Here is a 25,965-nt window from a genome sequence, read left to right as displayed (position 1 = left end):
TAAGAAAGCAACATGTGACCTGCAAACTGTCTTATTGTTCTACGGTATTTAAGGACTACGTATTAAAGGCAACAATTTCTTTAAATCAAAGTACCAACACATTGTTTGTTGGATCAACATGCAATAGCGATTTTTGTTCTGAAAGTCCTATCAGCAGCAAACAAATCAACAACTAATCATTTTTAAGTGCTTTTAAAAACTTCAAAAGGAACGTGATAAGTGATTTGTGTACTTTGTTTAGGTTTAGAAGGTAACTAAGTTAGGATCACAAACAATCATATTTGGGTTTAATCTTTATTATGCAAAAAGAAGAACTTGGATTTAAAAAAAATTATATAGCACCATCACAGTTTTCGGGTTCAATTAACTTTCTTGCCAACAACTTAAAGCAGTCCGAGATATTCGCTTGTCCTTGTCAGTCTCTCTTCTGTTGGCAGCTTCCTTGGTCAACAACCTCTCACAAAGCCATACCAAGAAAATCAAGATCAGACTGGTAGCAGGAGAAGTTTGCCTTCAGGACTGTGCCATGCAACAAAGCTTACACTCTTCGCACGAGAGATAGTATCAACTTAACCCCGGGTACATAGGGCAGGAAGTTCAGTTTAAATTGCTTGGAGAGATCAACATTGACTGTCATTTGGAAAGAAAAAAATGAACAGTGGAGTCTCCTCTTTTACTGTAACTTATTTTTTCCGGGCCTGTGATGAGATGTGACACAAAATACAACCTGAGTCGTGTACAGTATACAGTACCACCTACTGATGAACCTCTTTATATTTCTTTGTGACAAGCATGTGCCTGGTAAAATATTAACTCTTAAGCAGTATTATAGTAGAAACAAATCTGTTCTTCAGAGTTGATCAGATCCAGTTCATATTCTCCCTGACACTGACCAAGATCAGTGCATAAGTGTGATTGTTGAACAGTTTCAATTTCAAGTTCAGTTTCTGGTTTATATCCAAGCCGTGCTTATCACAATTATGATCAATTGAGAATTTAATTTACTGACAGCTGAACTTTGGATACATGCATGTGCATCAATCATTCTACTATGAGGCATCACATTTTATAATAATCATATTTAACTGAATATTATGTTAGAAAAATATTGTATTACTTAACTCCAGGGTGGTTAACATGCACTCAGTCTTTCTGACTTTCATGTCAGCACACAGCCTCAATAGATCATATCTCATATTAATTGAGTGTACTCGAAGATCCATTCACATCTGCTTATTATTCCACCAACAGTAAAGCTTCAGCACCACATTAAATATTCATTGTTTGCATCTGGTCAGTGTGCATGAGTGTCTCAGTGTGTGGTCAGGAAACAGAGCTGTTCAATTACAAGTCAGATGATGGATGACTGTTTAATGGACAGTGTAGGAGCTGTTCAAGAAAAACACTTTAAACAAGATTGATTGAAACATTGATTTTCAGATAAAGGATCATTTTGTAAGAACTAGGAATAGTGTTGAGATAAAGATATGTATTTCCCTCAGGTTATACCTGTTCTTCATCCATTACATATAATCACATTAACATGCTGATGTTATGTGTAAGTCTGCAGTACTATTAAAAGACAGCTTTGGGGCCTGTGGTGGCCTTGCGCTATGAATTCATCTGTTTTTCATTTCTGACTCAGCGATATTGAAACCACATAAATTAAGCTTCATGAATTCCCTAAAACTATTCGCTTCCCCACGTGGGCGCTCCAGGCAAAGCGCTGGAAGTGGCACCATTGTTTCCAGCCTGTGTCATTAGAGCCGACCGTTTCCAGTGCAGGACACGTAAAGCTACCAAATGTCGTGTGTGCTAGAAAAATAAATAAAGAAGCTATGTCTTTGGTTAACGCAGCAAAGATGTTCCTCGTCGGGAGCTACATCTGCAGTTTGATTTCCCTGCAGCATACTTCTGGACCTCATTCAGGACTTACTTAAAAGGGTTTTGATATTGAAATGATACTGTACATGTGGGGATTTAATTAAAACAAAATTTAACTTAAACCAGCTTGTATGTGTTATTTGGCTTATTGGGGACAGCACTGTTAACTTGCCCTGGGTCTACAGATGAAAGGCAGATAATGAGACACAAAGTCTTGTTCAAAGTCTTCATATTTTTATTGTATTTTGTTCATAGTGCTTGATGTAAATTCAGAATGAAACCTGGAAAAAAACACTGACACTGTTTTGTTGTTGCAAAGAAGTGTTTATGTCGCAACAGTAGAATTGCTTCTGGCCATGTAATAATATGAGATGATCAATAGTTGATCTCATGTTAGCCATGTTTTGATTTATAAAGCAGTGGTTCCCAAAGTGGGGGTCGAGACACTGAGAGGGGGGGTCGAGAGATTCCTACTAAAAACATATTAAAATGTAATATACTGTATGTAATAAAATAAATGTAGATAACTTGTGTTCCGCTTCTGGCTTTGTGTTTGTTTGTGCTGTTCTAACAACACTATTTGGATACTTTGCAAATGATTTAACCACCTCCAGGGACAATGGGGGTCCCCACTTCTTAGCACCGTTATTTTGGGGGTCGCCGGCTGAATAGTTTGGGAACCCCTGCTCTAGAGGACATATCTGACTCTTTTTTTGTTGTTGCTGCTGAATCATCCTCTTTCTTAACCAAATTGTTCTTAAACAAATCCACTCTCATCATGCCATGCGCAACCTACAGTGGGTTTATCATCTTGTCAACTATAAACAGCTACCTGTTGCTGTTGTGCACACTGTTGATGACAGCTTACATTCTCAACCCAACTAACACAGCTTCAGTCCTAAGGAACAAAACAATGAGCTGAAAGAGGCTAGAACTTTCAGGGGTCAAGTTGGAGGTAATTATTTAACTTTATTCACTGCGGATGACTCCTTTCACAATGCAGGTCGCCATTAAAACAATTCTTGATATAAAAGTACTGATGAATGCATCATTCATTTTTTAAACTCAAATGCTAATGCTGATGTCATTTCCAGGACAAAGATAGCATCCCTATCAGTCAAGTGAAGCTTCCCCATGTCAGTTCAGTTATTTTGTTTTTAGTAGTTTTTCTCATGAATTCAATCAACTTTGTTATTTTGTTTAATTACACTCACTCTAAGCAATTAAATTTGGTGATGTGTGCACTGTACACAAAGTAAGGCAAAGCATCTGGTGCAACATTGCATTGTAAGATTTTAAAGGCTTTCTGTCCAATGAGAATCCTCCAAAAGCTCATAGCATAGTATTAAAATGCATTTGTGTCGGTAAAAACTCTAGATCTCTTCATTAGAACGGATTTATCGGAGCTTACATACTGTCTGATGACATTAATAGATATTAGGGTGTATTTACTGCCTGTGAGAGGGCTGAGAAATCAACATTTGCGCAACAGTTTAGATGACTTCATTCTCCCAGACAGCAGAGACAATCCAGACAGAGGCGGACAGCTCATGATTACGACATTGCTTGCCTTACCTGCTTGCCCTCAGGTAATGATTGGCTCATAACACAGAGGCAAAAAAATCAGAGTAAATGCAATTGTAGGGAATGCTGAGCCAAGGTTATGGAGAATGATGACCATCCAGGGGAAAAGAACAGAGAGATGGGAGCTCTCTGTAGTTTGACTCAGAGTTATTGGGAGCAGGCTTTGAAGAAGATGCATATCCGAAATGTCAGCCTATTCATCTGCTCAATAAATCTCCCTTGCAGACTGAACTCCACTCATCCGCTCTTCTTCTTTGGTTAGTCATGCTTTGATGTATCCTGGGTTACAAGTAAAGGAGCAGTTTGTAAATACTGTTTACTGACACCTTCTGAAACTGCAGTAATAACTGGCTTTGTTTGCATGTTTACACAATGACTGACATTCTCTTACTTCACTATTTTTACCCAGATTAATGGATACAACATTCAGAAATGTTCTTAAGTGCTAAGTATTGTAGAGCATGTTCTTAAAAATGAACAGCATGTGATTCATTTTGTCGTTCATTTTGGGCTTTAGAATCCATACTCCTGACAGGGGTTTGTGACCACTAACATGATCAGGATGTCAACACCAAGACCAATTCTTTAACAATAACAGTGAAAGTATTGCAACTGATTAATGATAATATTAAACAATAGAATCACATGCAGTGGACATGGCAGTCCTGTTGGACGTATACTGTACATGCTGTTACAGTTACTGCTGTATGCTGCATGGAGAAACAAAGAAAACGACATGGATACAGGTTCAAGAAGGATTAAAGCATAATTTAAAGTCTTGCATGGGAGTTGTCATCTTTTTAAGGCAAGTTTTATAAATATTTTACACGAGTCAGAATATTTTTTTATGGCAATCTGACCACTGTGAAAGAGGACATCAGAAGGAAAAAGAAACTGACGAACACACACTGGTACCAAAGTCCATTTCGCTGTAAGTACCAGATGAAACTATAGTATCCTTTTTATGTTAGATTTTTTTTATTTGTGCAAGGTTATATTTTTTCAAGCCTCTAATAATTTGTATATCATGACAGACAATGGGCTACTGATTCTTAGTCGAGACTTGGATCTAGATAAGCCAAAAGTGTTTCTATGGTGATCCCAAAGATAATGTTCCCTGCTGTCGTTATTATCCCTCAAGTGCCTAGCTTGAGTAGTAGTTTTTAAAACAATACATTTATAGTTTTTGTATTTGGTGGACAGTATTTCGTAGACACTGACGTTCATGATGCAATGATGATGACACCTGTTGTTGACATCTAATAGATTTGACAGCAGTGCCACTGTCTTAGAGAGTGACTGGGACAGGTCACTGTCTGACTAAAACTGACTCAAACCTTCAGACAGAGCTCCACACGCCTGCAGTTGTCTGAAAGACAGATTCCCAGGAATGTCCATGAGATCATTCCCTCGGCAGCAGAAAAACTGTACTCGAGCTCGGTGAGTCACTCTGTTATTGGCTGGGGAAATGAGAGAATCAAGAAGTGGGGCAGAGAGGATACTAGAATATCCACCGTCAGTCAGGCATTCAAATTACAACACAACATCTTTATTGTTGAAAAAGATACTGAGGCCTCATGTCCTTCTGTTTAAGAACCTGATCAACAAGTTTTTGATGGCTGTTGGTTTAAAGTACATGTTCAGATTTTACTGGACTACAGCCCCAAAGGCCAGCAAATTCAGTGTAACCCCTTTATTTTCTAGTAAGGCTACCAAAATTGTCTTGACAACTGTTGAACATACTACCGTTACAATTGTTACAGTTTATTAAATTTGAGTAATTAGCCAATACTAACAAGACATGATGAGTAAACATATATGCTAATCATCAGCATGTTAGCATAAGAGAAGGTTTTCATTAATAGAAATAGCTCCTAGAACTGCTGTGCGGCAGTAGTACTACTGCTGGTATAGGTCTTCTGAGTTATCTTGTTTCAGGTACACTTTTTATTCCAAATGTATGACGGAATAGCCCTTGACGTAAAGTCAAAGCGCTACTCAAAGAAAGCAAACTTTTAACTGTTTAGGAGCAATGTTGAGGGTATAATAAAAGGTAACACGTAGGAATCTGACGGACAATTTGTGGGTGCTGCGATCTTGTGGTGGCATCTTAGCGTCTGACTGTGACAGCAACATGGAGAGATGATTAAAAATGTCAGACAGCTGCTGATGAAGGTATTTGGTGATCTTAACATTATTTCCACGTAAGCGGCTTATGTCCAGTGTCAGGTATCATACTGGGGAAATCTTCATGAAGTAAAGGCTTGCGTATTGTTCATTCCTGCTTTTTTTTTTCTTCAAAATTCAAAGTTTGTCACAACTGTTGGAGCAGTTGAGTGCCCCACAGGTTATTTGTGATGTGCTTGACATTGCTATCAAAATTAAAGTTACATAAAAAGTAACGGTAAAAGTTGAATATTTTTTACTTCTCAGGTAAGCTTGCGTTTAAACCTCCCTAGATGTTGTACAGATGTTGTAGGGAGACACACCACTAGCATGGTGGCTTGTTTGCTTTAAGTTTCCCCAAGATTTGTCTTTTTAAAGCTAAAAAAATAAAGCAAAGGACAAATGGTTCATTAATTTATGGGAAAATTACATTTTTGATTTTGAAGCAATTGATCCAAAAAAAACAAGCTTACAGTGTAATATAACAGTTTTCAGGGGCTCCTAAAACCAATAGCTTAAAAATGAAGTAAAATTCAGTTCTCCTGTGTTTTTGGTTTTTTTTAAAAGTTAGGCTACATATCCTTTTGTAATGTAAATGTATGAATATGCAGATATTTACAAATAAAGTGAAGGCTATTAAAAAATGTAAAGCTGTAGCAAATATCTAAGGTAATAATCAAATGAATTAAGAGATAAATCATTGCCGTTAGCCTTTATGATTATAATTTCTGTAACAAAGGATAAAATGCTTTTAGAGAAACTGAACCATCATCAATCATACACATGAAAATGCGCACGCTTACCTAATATTTTATACTATTATCACTCTTTTTAACTTGTTGTCTCCTTTTAGTTTGTTAGGGCACACTGTGAACTAGGTCTGGTCTGACCCCATCCCTGCCCCCGCACAGCCCCGCCTCCCTCCACTCTTTACAGACCGTGAAAGGCGGGGAGGACAAACCCGTCATTCTACGTCACACGCGGCTTCTTTATTTAAACCTGTATCAAGAGGGGACCAAAGTTTTCACAGACGGGACTGCGTTGCCTAGCAGCTGGGCAGAGGAGGACTCTTTGCTACTACACACTGCCTTCCTTTTTTAAAAAAAAAAAAAACATATCAAGTAACCGCGGACACTTCCCGGCTCTGTCTAATACCTGTCATCTGTCCGTTTCCCTTTTCGCCGTCAATATGCCAAACATGCCCCAGACCGTGACACTAAAGGGACCCTCTCCTTGGGGTTTTCGACTGGTGGGAGGACGGGATTTCAGCACACCGTTAACCATCTCCAGGGTAGGTCTTCATTTTTTTTTTTTTTTGCTTCGCTGTGTTTCCATTCATTCTGAGCCGTAGCTTGCGGTGGGAGGAAAACTTTTGGTGACTAAACCATTTCCAGGCAACTTTTTACTCATTGACACTTATTAGCCTGAAGGAATGTAGAGACGTGTCTGAGGTAAAATACGCACCGCTTTCAATGCAGCCTCCGTTGAATAAGAGGTCGTATTGGGGTTGAAAAAGCTGAAAAGTGAACGTAGAATAGCTTTAATAACCGACAGTGCCATTATTGAAGCCTAAAGTTCTCTATGCGATGTAAGGAGTTGTTGCATTTGGCATACCATTACTAGTAAGCTTTCATTAGAACCGAAAGAATCGATAAGCATAAAGCGTAATCATTCAAAATTGTTATTTCAAATAGGCATAAACCTACATCAAAACCTTGATACCCTCTCACATCAGGCAATGAGGAATTCATCCTTAAGTTTAAGTAAAATAAATAGTCTACATCCTTAAACACAAATAATGTTATTTTCCGTTTATTTTTCCAAATCTTTGATCAGGTTTCAGCAGGTGACCTCAGGTTATAATAAGACAGACTCATCTGTGTCCTAAACTGATGCTTCTGATATTATGGTCTTAATGTCTACTACTGGGTTATTTCATTTATTGGTTGATGATTTTGCTCTGCTCACGGTTTCCACCTCTTCAAAGGAAGTTTTTATATGACACTGATTCAAAAAGCTTTCTTGATCAATATTGGCTCTCTCTCAAGAATATAACAAAGAGTAGGCTACAGTGAAGACCTGCTCTATGTATTTTTAAATAACTTTTTTTTTGTGATTTGGTGCTTTTTATTAATGAAAATGGATCGTTTAGATAGGTAATTGTATTGCTTATGATATTAGAAGTTAGTTGTAAAAGCAGTTGTAGCAGTATTGATGAAGATTGGTGAACTTTCCTGACCTCAGAATATGGGTCAGGAGTTGGTGTGCTGGCAGTGGATCTGGCAGTAGCCAATACTTACTCCCAGCCAGAGTAAACACAGCCTGGTCGTGCATGCTGCAGGGCTTATAGAAACGAGGAATGGGGTTGCTGACATTTGTTTTTCATCAGAGCTCATTGGTGCTGCTGAGGGATTCCAGGTGTTGTGCTCAGCTGTATCACCAGCCCCAAAACGACCCTTTAACTACAGGGCCCTAGCACTCTAAACTAAAGGTGTAATTTCAAGATTTACAATCAGGGGTTAACGACTCTGAGAGATGCAGACAAACCCCTTAAGGTCACCTGAACTGCTCTCTGGTTTTAAACCTACAACTGCATCCCTAAAAAGAGTTATGATGCAGTCGGAAGGCATGCTATGAAATGCGTGAAATCTCAAAACCTTTGACAGTTTTATGTCTTTGGGTTTTTTTGTTTTAACCTACTCTCTTGCTCTCTTGGCAATGTTGCTTCTCCAAATCACAGTAAAAGGAAGCTTTATAAATCTCGAGGAGACAAAATGCATCCTTAAACTTTTCTTTTGGCTTTTCAGATTCTGTTTGAGGACCTGTTGCAGCTCTCTTCTGTGCATTCTCCTGGGCCATACTTTGCTAAATGTTTAATGATTTGTAGAGCGTACATGTTGTGGTTTTATTTTAAGCTGTTTATTAATTTCTGAACGATGCCAGTTTTCTATGACCCATGCATACTTCCGTGCCTCCCAATATGAAACCGATGGCTTTCTCAGGGAAGCCGTTTTGCATTCTGAACATTGCGTAACAGAGTTATGATGGCATCAGCAGAATTAATTACAGGTTACACTTAATACACAGTTACAGTACATGGCACAACAAGGTGGCAATAAAAACCAGCACTTGCATACAATGGAGTAAATATGCGAGATTGGGCTCGTTCCAAACTCTTGGCTCGCAAACGAGGAAATGAAGCAGCTGGTGGTTTGCATGAATATTTAGCAAATATGTAATGTCAGAGGCATAAAAACACTCTCTCTTGGCAGCAGGACCCATCATTATTCTACTTCCTAAAGACTTTTCTTTGCTTTCTACAAGCCATTTTTTTGCTTTCTGCCAGCCATTACCGAGCATGATGTTCAACTGACGTCACACACCCTGATACATCCGCTGACAGGACAAAATGTGTTTTACTGGCAGGACTTGATAATTGTTTTATCATGGTGTCTCTATAATATACTGGTTTGCCAGAGTGAATAAATCATAATTAAATTGAATGAGAAGTGATAAAAAGTAGAAATGGTGGGAAAGGAATCTTTTCGCGTCACCTCATGGGAACTGATTGCATTCTGAGTTTGTAGCACCGTGTGATTCATTGCTGCTGACAGACTTTATATCTGTAAAACCCTATTCATCAGATGCTTGCTACATTCTTCCTGCACAGTGTGCCCTAGACGACAGTTACAATGTGTTGAATGGCATCAAAAAGAACCTGAGATGCTTCGAGAGAGAGAAGTGTCTGCTGGCTGAGCTTACCAATTTATAATGCAATCCTTCTCATGATTGACTTAACCCCTTTCCTTCTCCCTCTGCATATGAAAGTAGATGACTGCACCTGGAGACGGTGAAAGTTGTAAATACCAGAGAACAAGTTCTGATGGTACCAGCTGGTTCTTTGCTTAAGGTGATAATACCCCAGGTTAAGCCCATTAGTCCCCTGCCAGCCCATTAGAGCTGCAGCCAGTTAATGGCATGTCTACTTGACTTTGGAAACATTTGCCCTGAAGGTTGTTAAACTGCTTTATGTCCATGAGACAGAAAAGGGGGCCAAGAAACAGAAAACATTATAAAATCACTGATGTTACTGCAGAAGCATTTAGAGAGGATGCGTTGAATGTGGCAGCCGTGGTTTAAACTGATTTGTGAATAGAGGTCCAGGCAGAAGGTGACGCAGGACGCTTGTCAACCAGGCCAATTGGCAAACACTCATTTTTCTGGACAGGAATTCACAACTGAGTGTTGGGTAAATAATGACCTTAGCAGTGAACACCTAACTGTCCAGCTTCCCATATGACACCTTTGTATTGCAGTCTGTCTCTGGAAAAGGTGTGGGCAACTTTCACACCAGGATAGTAGCTACATGTATTGGTATAGTTGAAACAATTATTTTTATGTCGATTGTTCAAATAATAAAAAAAGTTAATCCAATAAAATATTTAAGAAGGAAGGATATAATCCATCCCAATTTCCCCAAAATAAAAAAAATATTTTGTCCAACAATTCAAAACTCCCAATGTTTATGTGAAATAAAACTGAGGAAATCATCAACTCCCTATGCCTAACAATCAACCCTGTGAACTTCTAGGTTTCTAACTATCAGTGGTTCTTCATTTTTTTCAGCTGTATGGGATCAAACATTATCAGAGCACTGTAACTTTCCACGTTTTTTTCTTTTTCAAATATTGAGTCTAAACTCCCATTCACGTTATGGGTTTAATGGAAATGAAGAGTTAAGATGAAAAAAATATACCAATAATGAAACCATAATGGATGGTTAATGTATGTTGAGCTGAGTTTAGAGGGCTTTGAAATAAGAAGGAAAATGTCTCCTATTACATCAGCAGAAAATATACAGTGAGCGCAGTGTCCTTTGTACCCTTTAATCCCACTGTGTACGTACGTCTCTGCGTCTATGCCACATACCAGAGACAGGACATGTGACCTGCAGCACCATGGGCTGTCCCTCTGGCCCTGCTGGTTGTAATAGTCAGCTCTCTTGCAGGCAGCCCCCTTCTCGTGGCTATAGATGCTGTTCGAGCTTCTTCAGCTCAGCAACATGCTAAGTGGAAGATAACAGATGGTGCTCTCCAAGAATTTCCTGTTGTCAGTGAGGCTGAGGAGTTCCTGAAACTTTAGGGCAGAAGGAACAATGGGAGTCCTTGGGTTTGTTACTGAGCATTTCCTGCTTATGTGGTTATCTGATGTTTGAAAGTGACTCTCTGTGATTGATAATCACATCAAAATATTTTTACGGGTGGCTTGAAGAAAAGTAGATAGAAAAAGCATCACTGCGGAGTAAACCAATCGCACAGATTTGTTCGACTGTGTGGAAAACAGAAATGTCTTATGCTTGATTTTACATTGATCTTCTCAATTCATTCACCACCCTTCAGTTCTTTTGATTTTTTTTTTCTAAACAATCTTTCATATCTTCTTAAATGACTTGTATTGCCACAAGCACGAGTTTGTTTTTAAAATAGAGTTGCTGCCAAGTATTTTAAAATGATTCTTGTGATGCTCTAACGCCCTTGCAGAACATATTAAAGCATTTCTACAGAATTACTACTAATCAGATTCAAAGGGATTACCGCACGCTTTTTGGTGACTCACATTGATGAGCAATATCTTTGGTCGTACTAGACGTACACAAATGCATTACACGCTGCAATTACTTCCACATGACTCTCCCGTTTCCTCATGCCCCCATTAAACTCCACATATTTAATCATCAGCTACAGTCGTGTTCTTGGCAGGTTCAGTGTCTTTGTTTCAGTGTTCAATAACACACCAGTCAGATCCTCCCACCGCAGGCTGAGGTGTCACGAAGGTCATAACCATGGTTCCTATCAAAGGTCCAGCAAGCAAGCAAACAAAGCAGCTGACACGTTGCCAGAAAATATCCACCCGGGTGATAATAAGAAGTGCAACTCAGTTAATGATCCTCCTCCTCCTGTCCTGTGGGAGGCATTACTGTCGAAATCAGGCATATGAAAAACATTTAAGAGTCATACTCCTCTTGCATAAAGCTTATGAATAACCAACCAGTACATTTAAATGTGGCATTAGTAACCCCATGTAAATTAAGATGTGTTTAGGCTGGATTTCTTTTGACCTTTACTTTAAGATACTATTAATACTTAATGTTAATGACAGCTAAGGGAAAATGTTGATATATTTTCTCATATCTTACATTAAACTCCTGTACAAATGCAGTGTGGATATGAAAAAAAGAAACAGAAGCTATCTCCTTCTCATCAGTTAGGATTGGGTTTAACAAGGAAAGTGAATTAGGGGTCATATAGGCTAAATTTGTAACCTTGGTGTTTTGATGTGCATTTTTGTTCCAATAGTAGGCTATATAGCTTATCGTGTTGTGCCATGTCATGACATTATCATATCGTATCATAACCTATATAGTTTTTCCATGTTGTATTGTATGGAATCGTATTCTAATTATTGTATTGTAACATACTGTGTCAGTTAATATTGTTTCTTAATGCATTGTGTCATGACTGATGACATTGCATTGTGATGTAACTTATCCAATTGAATGTATGATTATATTTGATCTAGTATAGAATAGACTAGAATAGATGTTTATTGCCATTCCTACAGGTACAAAGCAGTACAGGTACATTGGAATTTGTGATCGAAGAGAGGCACCCATAGTTTCATCGTTTAGGTCTCTATCTAGATAAGACAGAAGACAGAACACACAGACACAAAACAGTGATGACATGACAGGAAACTTTGCCCTCAGGCTGGTGTCACTACAGTGAAAGTGTTGATGTAGCACTATCACGTCAAGTACACAAACATTCACACGGACCAGTTCCTTTTTATACAATCCTCTGGTTCTCTCTCAAACACACAGACAAACACACAAGTGCCCACTGTGCAACCACACTGCGGCACACAGTCATCAGGCCCTCAGTGTGCCACACGATGACTCCGTGTGACATGAGGCTGTCATTCATTAACCACGCTATCTGTTAGCAATTATCTATGTCACTGTTTGTGCAGCGGCCCTGTATGGAAACGATGTGACTGTTTATATTTCCCAACAAGCGGTGAAGTTCCTGCATCACCACCATCCAATCCATCATGGTCACATGTTTACAGTGCGTGATCAACTCCCAAAGTAAAAAACATGTTATTAACATCAAACATTGATAAATGCCAAAGTGACATCTTAAAGTAGGTTACTGTTTAGAAAGAGGAGTTGTTTGTGTGAGAAAAAGATCAGCAGTTATTTAGTGTTAAAAACATGGATAACCTGATTGATTTCCCCTTTTTCCTTCCATGAATGTCAGCTGGAAGTGAAAGGAGGGGTGCACATGGGATTAAATTCATACCATATGATCCTCAGTGACTATTTCTAGAAAATTGGATCATTTGTAGAATTTTAATGTCTGTTTGTTCCCCTTCACTGCGGTTTAGAAAGTACTTTTCATCAATCAAAACAACCTTGTTTCCATCTTTTGCCTCAGCCACGACAGCTCTTCAGATGCAGTCACACACCCTCTTTTTTGACAACTGTTAATTCTTACTTTGGCCAACAAATTAAGCAACTACAACTTTAAGTAAAAAGAGAGAAATAAAATCTTTAGGCAAAAAAGGAGATGCTGGTTTTTAAAGCTACTAATCCAGGCCAAAGAGTGGATAGCTTATTACAAAATGACATCCATCTTTGACGCTTCATACATTTAAGTCATTACATCACTATGTCTGCAGGGTAAATATAGCAGGCTGTGATTATGTCCTGACACTATCCTTACATTTTGTCCTCTAGTGACAAACTCCGTCATGCCATTGTAGCACTCAGCATACCACTGTGTGTTTGTGTGTGATGATTCATGCCCTGCTATTCACGGCCTGAACCTGAGGTGATATAACCCACTAACTCACGCTCTGACATATGACACAATACAACACAGCCAAGACACAAACCCAAGACACACAAATAAAGAACACCAAACACAATATCAAATACGTAAACGATATATAAAACACATCGCCAAAAGGAACTTGTTGTTAGTGTTTCTCAACAAATGCCCTGATAAAAAAGAATCCGTTCCATTTCCCCTTCCAGAAGACCTTCATACATGCTATTTTTTTTATTTTTGAAAACAGTCAGTCTTGAACTTAACACTAGTTCATGCTAATTGTGTTTCACTCGTAAGATTTATGCTGATACATAAATAAAGTGAGTTTTGTTACTTTCCCCTGAGACTTTCAAACACACAGATTTCCACACTCACACACATTCTCAGTTTACCGGAACTGAGTCAGGAACATTTGGGCGGTCAGAGGCTGTAAATTAGGAATTCCACATTTGAACCACACGACTCAGCTATTAGTGCCTCATGGAGCGTGAACTTGTGCCGTTGCTCCTACAAGTAAGCCAGGCTGCTTGTCTCTCCACAAGCAGAACCCCTGTCTCTCTGTCTCTGGCTTCTGTTCATTTTTCTCGACATCAATGCATAATTTATCTGGAACAGAGTATATATATCTGCAAAAGTAAGTGCTGTTACAACATAAAGTATCAGCACTTCAAAGATAATACCCTTTAACGTAAAGCTGTACAGGCGATATGCGTCACAGGAAGCTCAGGGGGATAACAGGAAAGAGATGTATTACTGACATTTGACATACATGGTGTTCATTAACAGAAAAATCCTCCCAAATCATCTGTTCCCTGTGCTTTCACAAATACAGGAAGTCATTTTAGTGTTTTAGCTGGACTCTAAACACAGATTTATTGACAGAAATGAACATGTCAATTTTGGTTTTTGGGTGACGGTGAAGGCATTGGCCAAAGATGAGAAAAAACGAGCCAATAATAGTGACCTGCAGTGAATCGTGATTGTCAGGAAAGATTACCAAAATTTAAAGTGATGATAGATGCTCTCTGTGTTTATATAATTAAAAGGGGAAACTCTGTGCATTTTGGGCTATTGGTCAAACCAAACAAGACATTTCAGTCAACTGAGGGTTTTTTCTTCTGTTAAAAAGAAACGCACAATACATTAAAAAATGACAGCAGTCATATTTACAGGTTCTGTTGCTATCACTCCTCGCTCTTCATTTTTACTAAACAAAATTCCAAGTTGTTGACACAAATATAATCAAGGCTTTATAGAGTAGTTAATCAATATTGAATCACTTTTCGACTGCAAGAGAAATGGCAGATCCAGCAGAAAACTATGTCACTAACAAAAGCTCTGTATTCATGATGACTCAGTCAACTGCACCCAGCTGCTGCTGCTCTCCTCATATCAAACAGCTTGAAAAACGTAGTCAAACTAACAGATGTGTTACAGCATGACAGCACATAAAGACCGGAGACAAGATGGCAGTTGTTCACATTTCATTATATTTTAGTGTCATTTGGTAGGGAGTATATTCCTCTACAGATGGCCACCATATGAAAGTGTCTCTTTCACTGTGCATGCCTCGTAATAGAGGGTTTGACTTAAGTTAGCCAAAACCATACGACCAGACCGAGGCAGGCCTTGACATACAAAGGACATAATGGAAAATTGTTATCATATGTTAGTACGCGTGTCTGTGAAGGTGAAACATACCCACTGGGACATCCACCATCCCCCCTTCCCCCTCTACCTCCCCGAGGGGATCAAATGTCCATAAAGCTGTGTGTGTTTGTGGTATGCGGGATCACAGAGACGGACCTGCTCACTGTCATGCGGCTCAGAGATGATCTTGAAAATGAAAGTGATGTGGATGTGTGTTTTACAAGATCAGAATGGTTGGATCAGAAACATCTACGAAAGGAAGTTATTGAGCAGATGTTTGCACATGAATCTACATTAAACAGACACAGTTGTAAAGGTTGAAGGTTCAAACGAAAACTCTGCTCTTCTGAAGTCCTCTGATTTTAAAATGGACCCTACCCCCCCCCCCCCCCCCTTAAATCTCTAGAGTAGGGCATTTCAAATGTTCAACTTCTTTCCAAATACTTCACTATCTCAAAAACTTTGTTCCCTTCACTCCCCAGTGTCATTGTTGCTGACTTTTTGGAAATATTAAACCGAGCGTGTGCCCAAGGCAACACATCATAAATCAAGAGAGAGCTGCTCTTTGTTGTATTTGGACTCTGTGTTGACACCACTCCATTTCTTTCTTTTTTCTTCACTGACAGTTTGACACCACTTATAACGGCTCTTTCTTTCTTGTCTTTTTTTGTTGTTGGGTGGTGCTTGGATTGGTGTGTGTGTGTGTGTGTGTGTGTGTGTGTGTGTGTGTGTGTGTGTGTGTGTGTGTGTGTGTGTGTGTGTGTGTGTGTGTGTGTGTGTGTGTGTGTGTGTGTGTGTGTGTGTGTGTGTGTGTGTGTGTGTGTGTGTGTGTGTGTGGTTGTGTGTGTGTGTGTGTGTGTGTGTGTGAATCTGTAGGTAACACCAGGTAGCAAAGCAGCCCAAGGCGACCTCTGTCCAGGAGTCACCATCCTGGCAATCAACGGCGACAGCACAGAGCAGATGACACACATGGAGGCTCAGAACAGGATCAAAAACTGCACTCAGCAGCTCACACTCGACATCAGCAGGTACGGAAACATGAAACCGTCTTTAACAGAACGAGGACAGCACTGATCATTTGAGTCACCCGAAAACAAACTTAAACATGTTTAGAATTTCCTGAAATGGAAACTCCACTGATTTTACCCATTTCCTTTACAAACTGTCAACAGTTAATTTGCATTTGTGTAAGATAGGTTGATCATTTTTTATCCAGTAGGAGAATTCATGCAATAAGAAGGATGTTTCAGTATCTGATGCAGCAATATTGTTCTTTTTTCGATGGCTGGTTGCAAATTTTTGTTTTGATCATATTGAATTGTATGCAAGGGGCTGACAAACCATCTTCTTAAATGTGGACACACACAGGAAAACCAAAATGTCCCATTAAGTTAACACTCAAAATCTACCTGCTATAAATGTAAGTACACCTTTAAACTGGAGTTTATTGCAAGTTTGCAGTAAATTCTTACACACTTTAATTTATGAATGCTTGTTCCTTCGTTATACGTGACACATGAGGTTTATATTTGGTAAGGAATGACTGCTGGAAATAATGAGGTTTAGAAAAATTAGATTTAAGGAAATGTGAAACATATGTCACCGCTAATCAGATGTCGCGACTTTGTCCCTTAACAAAGGCTGCTCATGGTTTTTGATCGATTTGCTCATTAAGTGACTTGGGGTCTAAAAAAACAGACAATTTTAATGACTTATGTCATTTGCTGCCCGTCCAGGAACACATCTTGTTTCTATTTCTGGTGGGTCTGCTCAGCTTGGCAAAGTCGAGTCATTGAGACGGATGACAGGTTTACGACGGTTTAAATGATCGACTCTGTGCTCCTATAGAGCGCCGTCAAAGTCAATGAGGCTTGTGCAAACAGTGAGTCAGATTGTGACCTTTACAAATGGACTTCTCAGGTCGATATTAGGAATTTGACCAGTTCATGGGATAGAAAACTATCCTCCTCTCTTTGTGGACCTAGAATGTGAGGATGGAATATTTAGATTATTTATTGTATCTCATAACTTGCCACTTTTTCTCACAATCTGTCACATTAACTTTCCACTTACTGCACAACATGTCTGAATGCACCGTATAGTTTTTAGTTTTGCCATTAATGGATGTATTAATGTATTATGAACATTTATTTTATACTAGTAAATAGTTGTAAATATACTTAAAAATATAATTATATTTATTCTTATCTATGCATATTTTTATTTGTCTCAATAGCTTGCTTTTTTATGACTGGTGGTGCAACACTTCAACTTCCCCTCTTGGGATCAATGAAGAATTATTTTTTCTAATCTTATTTTATTTAATCTTAAGTACAGGACAGGAGAAACATGTTTCTGTCAATGGCGGACAACTGAAATCATCTGTCTGAACAGTTAATGACAGAGAGAGACAGAGAGAGGGTGATGGGGAATTACCGAGGAAAAACTGAAATGTCAGCCACTTCCCACATTTCTATTAGATGGTTGCTTTCGGTTAGTCCTGGAAAGTGCGTAGAGAATCTGGCAACCTCTGAATTCTGTCCTCTCAGATGAAGAACTCGGTGTGGTTTCAGCCTCAGTTACAAGTTGACAATTGCCAACTGGTGCTTCAGCTCTCTCCTTTTAGGGCAGCAGGCAACACAGCCTCCCTCCGTCAGAGTGTGACGCTGATTTGCAGATGAGGTGGAATAAAGAAACCCTATCTGAGTAACCCGCCAGATAAGCAAAGTTTAACAAATGTAACAACTCCAAATTCAGACAGTTTTTATGCTTTATTGTACGCACTCTAGCATGCAACAGCCTCCCTTTCCTTCATCCAGTACTAGAAACCATCCACCATTTATCAAGCTGAGCAGCTGAGCGTTAAGTGGTCTGTCCACATAGGGATAGTAAATTTATTTAAGGATACAGAAAGTAGTATTCAGCACCAAGACCAGGGGAGTTCCTCTGCAGCTGCAGCAGCTGAAATAAGGACTCTTACACTTACACCATTATATGTCCAAATTCAGCCTCAATGTCCTTTTAAATAGTCTAAGTTATTCAAAACCAAACTTGACATAAGAAGCGTTGTGTGATCAAAAGCAGAAGCACTTCAGAGTGATGCGTACGCTGAAGAGACGATTCTGATCTGCCCATTTGTTTCACGTTTACCATTTTATAGCCTGTTTTGTCGTTTCATTGGAGCTGTAACACATTTACTGTCTGACATTTTCAAGATGCCATTTTTATGGTAACACCCACGTGGAAAATTGAAGATTTTCTTTTTTTAAGACAGACATAGATATTTTTTTGGGGAAAAAACAGTTTCTTGGCTATAATTTTACAGATTTGAGCAATGCTTGTCAAGAAGACTCTTCATTGTCTTCAGTGTCTCAAACATCCGCTCTCACCTACTCCTGTTACAAAGATTAGTTTTGTCAAAATTCCCTTACACATTGTGTCTCTGTTGAGTAAAGTTACCTTTTAATTTAATGCTCTTAAAAAATTATTTGGACAAGAAAATACATCAAATTCATCTACTCTGCTTTTACAACTAAAAGGCAAACCTCATTTGATTGTGTGCCATATTTGACAACTATGAAGCTGTTGTAACTTTCTAATTTAGCTGACAGATAATTCCTCTAAATATCAACTTCAATTAAACTGTAATACTCAGCCATGTTTTCTTTATTAATCCTACATTTTTCATTTGAACAGACAAGATAGCAACATAGCACGGGTAAATCAAGGCCAGCTGCTGGTATGTGACCTTTCTGCAGTATATTGGTTAAATAATTACGGTCAGCACTGTCCTGCTGCTGGACACGAGGGCGGTGAGGCATGTCTTAGAGATAGGCATTCATCTTTCTCTCCAGGGCCCAGAGATTAATTGAGCTACTGGTGAAGGGGGAAGGGGGGGGGAAGGAAATAGATCAACACGAGCACAAGCATTTTATTGTTTTTGAAAATTTGAAATCAAGTGAGGACTCTTTGGACAACAAGAAAAGACGGCCGACAAAGAAGGATGGTACAAAAGCTTGGTTTCCACAAGGGGGAATTATGGGGAAAAAAATAAATATCTGGGTGGACAGAGAGAAAGACTGAACCAAGACAAAGGGAGGGAACTGGAAGCCAAGTAGAAGAGCAGTGAATCAAAGTGAGAGAAAGTGAGAAATCCACATGGGCTCTTCTCTGCCTAGAATGCTGTTTTACAGCCAAGATTTTCTGCTGTGTGCATTTCTGGAAATTCAATTACACAGACAACACCATGAAGAGCTTAGTTTCACTCCCTGAGATAAAAGACATACGACTGCATACGTTTTTCTAATAATGTTTGAATATTCCCGCTGAATATAATGAAACATTAGATGACAGGGTTATTCATTTTTCACACATTGTGCCCGGTCAAATATAAATCAACGGATAACCTGTTTTACACATGTTTTCCAAAGCAATTATTTTAAGCCTCAAGCCAGGGGATTAAAAGATTACATTTAGAGTCCTAAACACCTTCTGTGAAGTCGCCTTTGTCCCAGGAAAAGAGCTGCACAGGAAGTCTTGTTAATAAACAGCAACAGTCACTATGTGTGAGCAGACAAACAAAATCAAACAGCCATTGTCAACAGGAAAAGTGAGGTCACTCTTTTGGCTGTTGACTTCTGAAATCCAAGAAAATAGTCAAATACTTAACGTTACATTAAAGTCACATAAACAAAGTAAATGTTGGTACTCTTTTCTGAGGTTGGAGAAAACCCCTGAGCCATGGGTTGTAAAGTATCCAGACAATAAGGACACATTTACATTATATGAAAGATATGTTCTTATGATAATTAATGAATAAACTGTGATATATGGCACTCTGGGTTTATTTGAAATAATCACTTGCGGGCTGAAGGGAATAACTGACGATTATTTGATTGCAACCATTGACTTTTTGAGTCCAAGAAGTTTGAAATGACTTGAACAAATATGCTGACTCACCAAAAAATAATATTTAAGAGGACAATAGTTCCCAGCCGTCATTAAAAACGACACCATCAAATATTCCACAGTCACAGAGTCGTAGTGGGAGAAACAAGAGACCTGTAATTTTGTGTTGCTGCTGATGGACAAATGTACGAGTCGGCACATCTGCTGTGAACCAAAATGACAGTACACTGGATGCATCTGAGTTTGAGGTCAAGTGTAACAAAACAAAATTCTTTTATAAATGGCTCATTTATCACTTTCATAACCCCTATTTGTCATAATTCTTATAATGAAGCATTTTTAGCTAGCACTGGGGGGTTTCTGGGGATGTTCCCTCATAATAATAGAGGCTTCATTGAATTGGGCCAGCTGCCAAAGGTTGTTGGTGTGGAATTTTTTTTGTCAAACATTCAAATGCTCTCATACTTTTTGCTACTTTTTATTTTTTTAAATAATCTCTGTACCAAATACTTTCTTTTCTGTTGTGATTAAGTGCACAGTGTTTGTGCATGTCACATTTGAATAGATTTAGATTCCTTTACTTTGAAAATCTTTGTTATCTTGGGGAAATATTTCTCTGACCCACCTTCATTCAGATCTGAGTTTCCTGTATTGACTTCATATAAGAATTTGACAAAGGCACTATGTGGTCATTCTTTATGTCGACTATGGTTTTGAAGCCTTGAACTTGGCTCTTTTGTTGTCTCCATCTTGTTTATTTTTTTTTTTCGCAAGAGTCACCGAATTTGGACGGGAGGGTGGGTATTCAAAAAGTCCAGTTGAGTGACTGGAATTTGCTCTGGAAGCATCTAGCAGACAGCTAACTGCTTCCACCTGTGACTTAAAGCCTTCTCACCTTTTAATCATGCACAACTTTAGAACCCAATCTAAACAGGTCAACATGCAAACAGAATACAGTTTAAATGACTACATCAGCATGCTAACCTTAGTATATCAATTCAATCTCTGTGCACAAGGTATGCTCGCCAGAGAAAAGCCTCTCAGAGCAGCTGGTATTACTGGAGTCTTGTTTTGTTATATTGAACTCCATCAAACTGCATTGGCAAAATTTATGATATAGAAAAATATGGGTAAAAAGTTGAAATCACTAAATACTTCTAAAGCAATTTAGACCCAGAAGGAATCATCATGTCTCGTGTAAATATCGCTAGATTAATTTCCTCTGTTTCCCCATTAATTTATCATCTACCTGTACAAAAAAAATCAAATTAAAACATACATAAATGGTTAAGTGAGGAGAAAGAAGGAAGCATTTGAAGGGGAAAATTAAGAAGTGAAGACAAGGAGAAGTAACCAGAGAGAAAAAAATTCTCTTAGGTCACCACTCTACCACACATTTCTATTTTCCATCAGGCCTCCCTGCTGATGCCGGCCTGTCAGCGCTCCACACCGAGGTCAAACACCCTTGCTAGTTTCACCAGTGAAGAAATGAAGCTGTGTTGGCTTGCTGGAGAGGAAAAATGTCGTCCACCCCCTGATGTATACACACAATGTCCAAGTTCACTGTAATGTCAGAGGACCTTGACAGAGTCCATATTCATAGCTTTGACATGACGTCACACACTTATGGAGACGCCCACCTAGCGGAAAAAAGACAGGCTTTCTACTGCTGCACGCTACTGGGAAGTTGCCAGTCTCCATTGCTCACTACGTGTTTTCACTTCTTTTATTCTTTAAACAAAATACAGTTTTTGTTTAATTGAACACACCAGCCAACGAGGAGACAAGGCCTGGTTGTATCCCAGAATCCCATCTAAGAAAGAAAACCCAGAGAGATGATGCCCTTAGATGCTCCGCTGTCACTTTAGTGGAAATGCGAACAGATGTCAGGTGATCTTAATATGTGTTGTTTGAGGAGATGGCAAATAGACAAACCTGTGCTACAGCTATATAGTTTTTAATGATGGCCGCCACTTTCTTAAGACCTTTTTTGCCCTCCAGGCCTCCACGACAGTCACATGTCTGAAAGCTATGAATTTAAGTGTGTCATGTCTGCTCGGCCTGTGTATCCTCAGACCTGAACGGCCAGCTGTGGTGGAACAATTCTCCCCTCTCCTCCTCTTTTTCTTCTCGTCTTCTTCTTTTCATCACCTTACTTTGGTATCTTCATCCCTTACCCCCCCACCCCCCCACCCCCTCTCCTTGACCTCAATATCCCACTCTGCCTTCTACCTCTCTAAACCTGCAAGTAGTGCATGCAGTATGAGTGCATATCTGAGCCATGCAGAGGAGAGGAATCCAAATCTGAGTAGAGTCTGGAGAGTTAAAATACAAATGTTACACAGGGTAGAGGATTCAGGAGGAATCAGAGAAACAGGCTGAGAAAAGACACAGAGTCAGAGCCTGTGGTGGAGGATTTGCCCCTTCTGTCTCGCTTTGACTCCAGGACCTGTGACTCACTGCTGAGGAATTATGCACGAGGCTGCATGGGACCAGAGGAACACAGGACTCCAGCTGGGACAAAGACAAAAGGAAACCTCCAAAAGCACCCGACTCAAACTCCTTTTTTTATCCTCCTTCATCTCTCCATTGCATCATTCTTCTAAAGGCTCTCCCAAGGCCTCTTTTTGTGGTGGTTTTCAACATCAGTGGAGTTTCAGAGGCTGTGATGCAGAGCGAGAGAGGAAGGGGCGACCACAAACCTCCTTCAATTTTCCTCCCTTGCATTGATCTCGTCATCACCGTCATGCAGATGTTTTAAGTGACCCCCTTAGGTCTGCAGAGGAGACCCCCATTACTGCTTCTTTTAAAGACATTGTCTGTCTTTACACGCTGAGGATAAAGCATTTTAACTCCGCTCAAGTCACAATACAACATACAAAGTGCTCCACTGGTTTCTCTCCATATTTAGAATGGTTTGACTGAGCCACGTGTAGTGAAGGACTCTGAGTGAACCCTGAACGGTCTCCGATCAGCCACATCTTAATTTGAGGGCACTTGGTTTTTCAGTCATCTGTCTATTGCTCCTCCTGACATGAACATACTGAGCCTGTGAGGCCAAAGTAAACTCGTCCACTGCTATGAAAACCAGATCTCTCCAATCAGGAAATTAAACCTGGCAGAGAAAGGTCAGACGAGGGAAAATATGAACAGAAGAAAGTTTAGGAGAGTGATTGTGATGACCTGGGACTCTCTCCTTTCTCTGCTGCATCTCTCTGTCCCTTTCTCTTCACACCTTTTCTTTTCTTTGTAACATCTGTACTAAGACTACATGGCACACTATTTTCCTTCAGTACTTTTATGTCCTTTGCAGTCAAAAGTTGATGATTCTTTTGGTCTATTGCATTTTTAAGTCCACATTGGATTTTGATGCTATTTTACAATAAACTTCCAGTTAACAAATTCATTCTTATAAGCTTCTCATGTGTTCCTCTTGACTTTCCTATCTTTTTTTCCTGCTTTTCTATCCATTCATATGTGCTCCTCCACCCCACTCTTCATCCATAGCCTCTCGCAGTGAAGCTGTATTGAGGAACACTGTGCACAGCTATGTCCAGTCCTTGGCTTAGTTACAAGACACAGGAGGTAGAACCAGATAAAAATGATTTTTAAACAAATTATCTACTTACATATAGCCTTACAGAATATATTGAACTAGTTCATTCATCAGAAAATGGTTGGAAGGGTTTTACTTTAAGCCTAGATTTAATATTGTATTAGCACATAGTACTGACAATGGAACATTTAAAAGTAAAAGCTACAGAAATGATCAACAGGAAAATAAATGTGTAACAGCAGTTTGTCTAATGTAAGATCTTTAATGAATCCCTCAGTAAAGGACTTGATCCCACACACAGAGTGGTTTAATACTGGTAGATGTGAAAAGTGTGAAAATGAAGATAACAATTCAGTTCATTGTCCCTGATCGACCTTGTGTACACCAGATTGTTTCTGTCAGCTTTGTCTATTTATGTTACATTGCATTTAAGGTATTCAAACAGCCTGCATACTGGAAGCTGCAATACAATATACAATACAATATTTCAAGCATGATATTTTCCTGTTGTGTTGGCAGTTGTTTTTCAAGTGGAAAATATTTTAATTTTCAAGAGCTTAAGTGACATCCCGCTACAGTATGAACAGTGTACGACTGTTAAACTGGTCTGCCTCTCATAGTTTCCGTTGACTTGTTATCCTTCATGGCCTTATTTTTATGGAAGGATGGTAAAATTCATTCTTTTGTCTTGCACTTCCAAAATGTCAGTTCGAATAGGCCACTTCAGACTGAACTTTCACTTGTTTCAATAGGCTGTTTGTGCCGTAACCATTGAAACCAAACAATCTGAAAACATGAAAACTGTCCCATGAAGGGGGGGGGGGGGGGGGGGATGTCCCATCCTACGCACTAGCTGTTGTTCATCCACCAAACACTCTCCGCCTCATAAGAGCGTCCTTGATAGCAACACCTCCATGGTACATATCTGAAGCATTACCTCAGCTCAGCCAACGCCATGCCAGCTGTAGCAACATGACTTCACTGCTCTGGACATCAACTCTGTCGACTTTAAGTCCCCTTATTCATGTAGACGACACACACTGGCAAATAATAATAATAATACTGATAATAAACCCTTTTTATACAGCAGCAGGAATGCAAAGTGCTTAAAAAATGTATAGAACACAAGAATAAAAACAAGCAATTAAAAATAAGTGAAAAAATCTATTAAATGACAACATACAAAATGGTGAAACAGTGCAAACATAAAGGGACACGTTTTTCTCTAGTTGCTCTTCTGGATGTCCTGGTGTTACTTCTTTTGGAAATTGGATTCCTTCCCTCATAGCAGTCAACTCTACGGCAACAAAAACCTGCCAACAGTGAGGAACCAAAGAATCCCTTTCAGGAAGCATTATTGTTAATAACATTTTAATATAGAATGTCAATGTGAGAAAGAAAGGGAACCATAAATGCTGGTTTCAGAGATGAATTTGAAATATTTAATCAGCCTAAGAAATACGTGTCACTTTCCAAATTTCATCAAGGCGTGTCGCGATAAATCTCTTGGACCCCAGCTAATGCATACACACAGTAGGCCCATTCAGAAGCTCTAAATATTCTATTTATCCTTGTTGCCAGTCAGTAAGTAATTTCCTTCTCTTTAAGTAAATGCAACTGGAATCAATTACTTTGAATCTACACAGGGTGTCAGATACCAGTAGTTCAGTTATCAAGGCTTCCATGGCCTAAAATGCACTGGGATTTATCCCAACACTGGATAGTTCATTGAATGGAGTTATGATGTGACGATGACTTTATCTTCATAGCAGTGGGAGACAGCCAGAATATATCTTAATCCCATTGCTAATGTGAAAACCTGCCAAATGTATATCCACGTCCTCACACTATAAACTCATTCTTACAGAGCTAGCAGTACAGTGTATGATTTGTGAAGAGCAGTTATGTGAGTGTTTTGGCACAGAATGGAGACAGGGTTAGTATGATATCATTTGAAAGTTGTCATCTTTTCCAGCTTAGAGTTATTCTTAAAGGACTAATGTAAATGGTGTCTTTCATTTCACTCTTTTCTAGTTTCACTGTACACATGCACATTCAGTTATGATGACACTTAATACACTAGATCTCCTGTGGGAAACATGTCAGCAAAAAAAGTGTGCATACTTCTCAGCAGAAATGATTGCATGCTTCAGTGCTGTTCGTGTAAGATTGCACAAGGATTGCTCCAACTCTGTCTTTTTTCTCCCATGGGTGTTGTCTTTCAGGTCAGGATCAGGAGACAGAGTGTGGTCGCCAACAGTCAGTGAAGATGGCAAGACAAGCCCTTACATGGAGCCTGACTCACAGGTAAACACTGTTTACACT

At 39.2% G+C, this 25,965-nt stretch overlaps 1 protein-coding gene across 1 annotated transcript in view; it reads left to right on the top strand.

Annotated features, from left to right (window-relative positions):
• The first annotated feature begins 6,648 nt into the window (after nucleotides 1-6,648).
• Nucleotides 6,649-25,965, top strand: part of pdlim4 (PDZ and LIM domain 4) — a 44,515-nt gene continuing 25,198 nt past the window's right edge. Inside the window, exons 1-3 of the mRNA XM_061055117.1 lie at nucleotides 6,649-6,925; nucleotides 16,053-16,204; nucleotides 25,866-25,947. Coding sequence (XP_060911100.1) covers nucleotides 6,824-6,925; nucleotides 16,053-16,204; nucleotides 25,866-25,947 — 336 coding nt within the window. The 5' untranslated portion in view covers nucleotides 6,649-6,823. The remainder of the gene's footprint in view (nucleotides 6,926-16,052; nucleotides 16,205-25,865; nucleotides 25,948-25,965) is intronic.

This window comes from Labrus mixtus, chromosome 14, assembly GCF_963584025.1.
Source record: "Labrus mixtus chromosome 14, fLabMix1.1, whole genome shotgun sequence".
Classification (NCBI taxonomy): Eukaryota; Metazoa; Chordata; class Actinopteri; order Labriformes; family Labridae; genus Labrus; species Labrus mixtus.
Note: the sequence above shows the minus strand (reverse complement) of the source record. Positions and strands in the feature narration are given on the sequence as shown.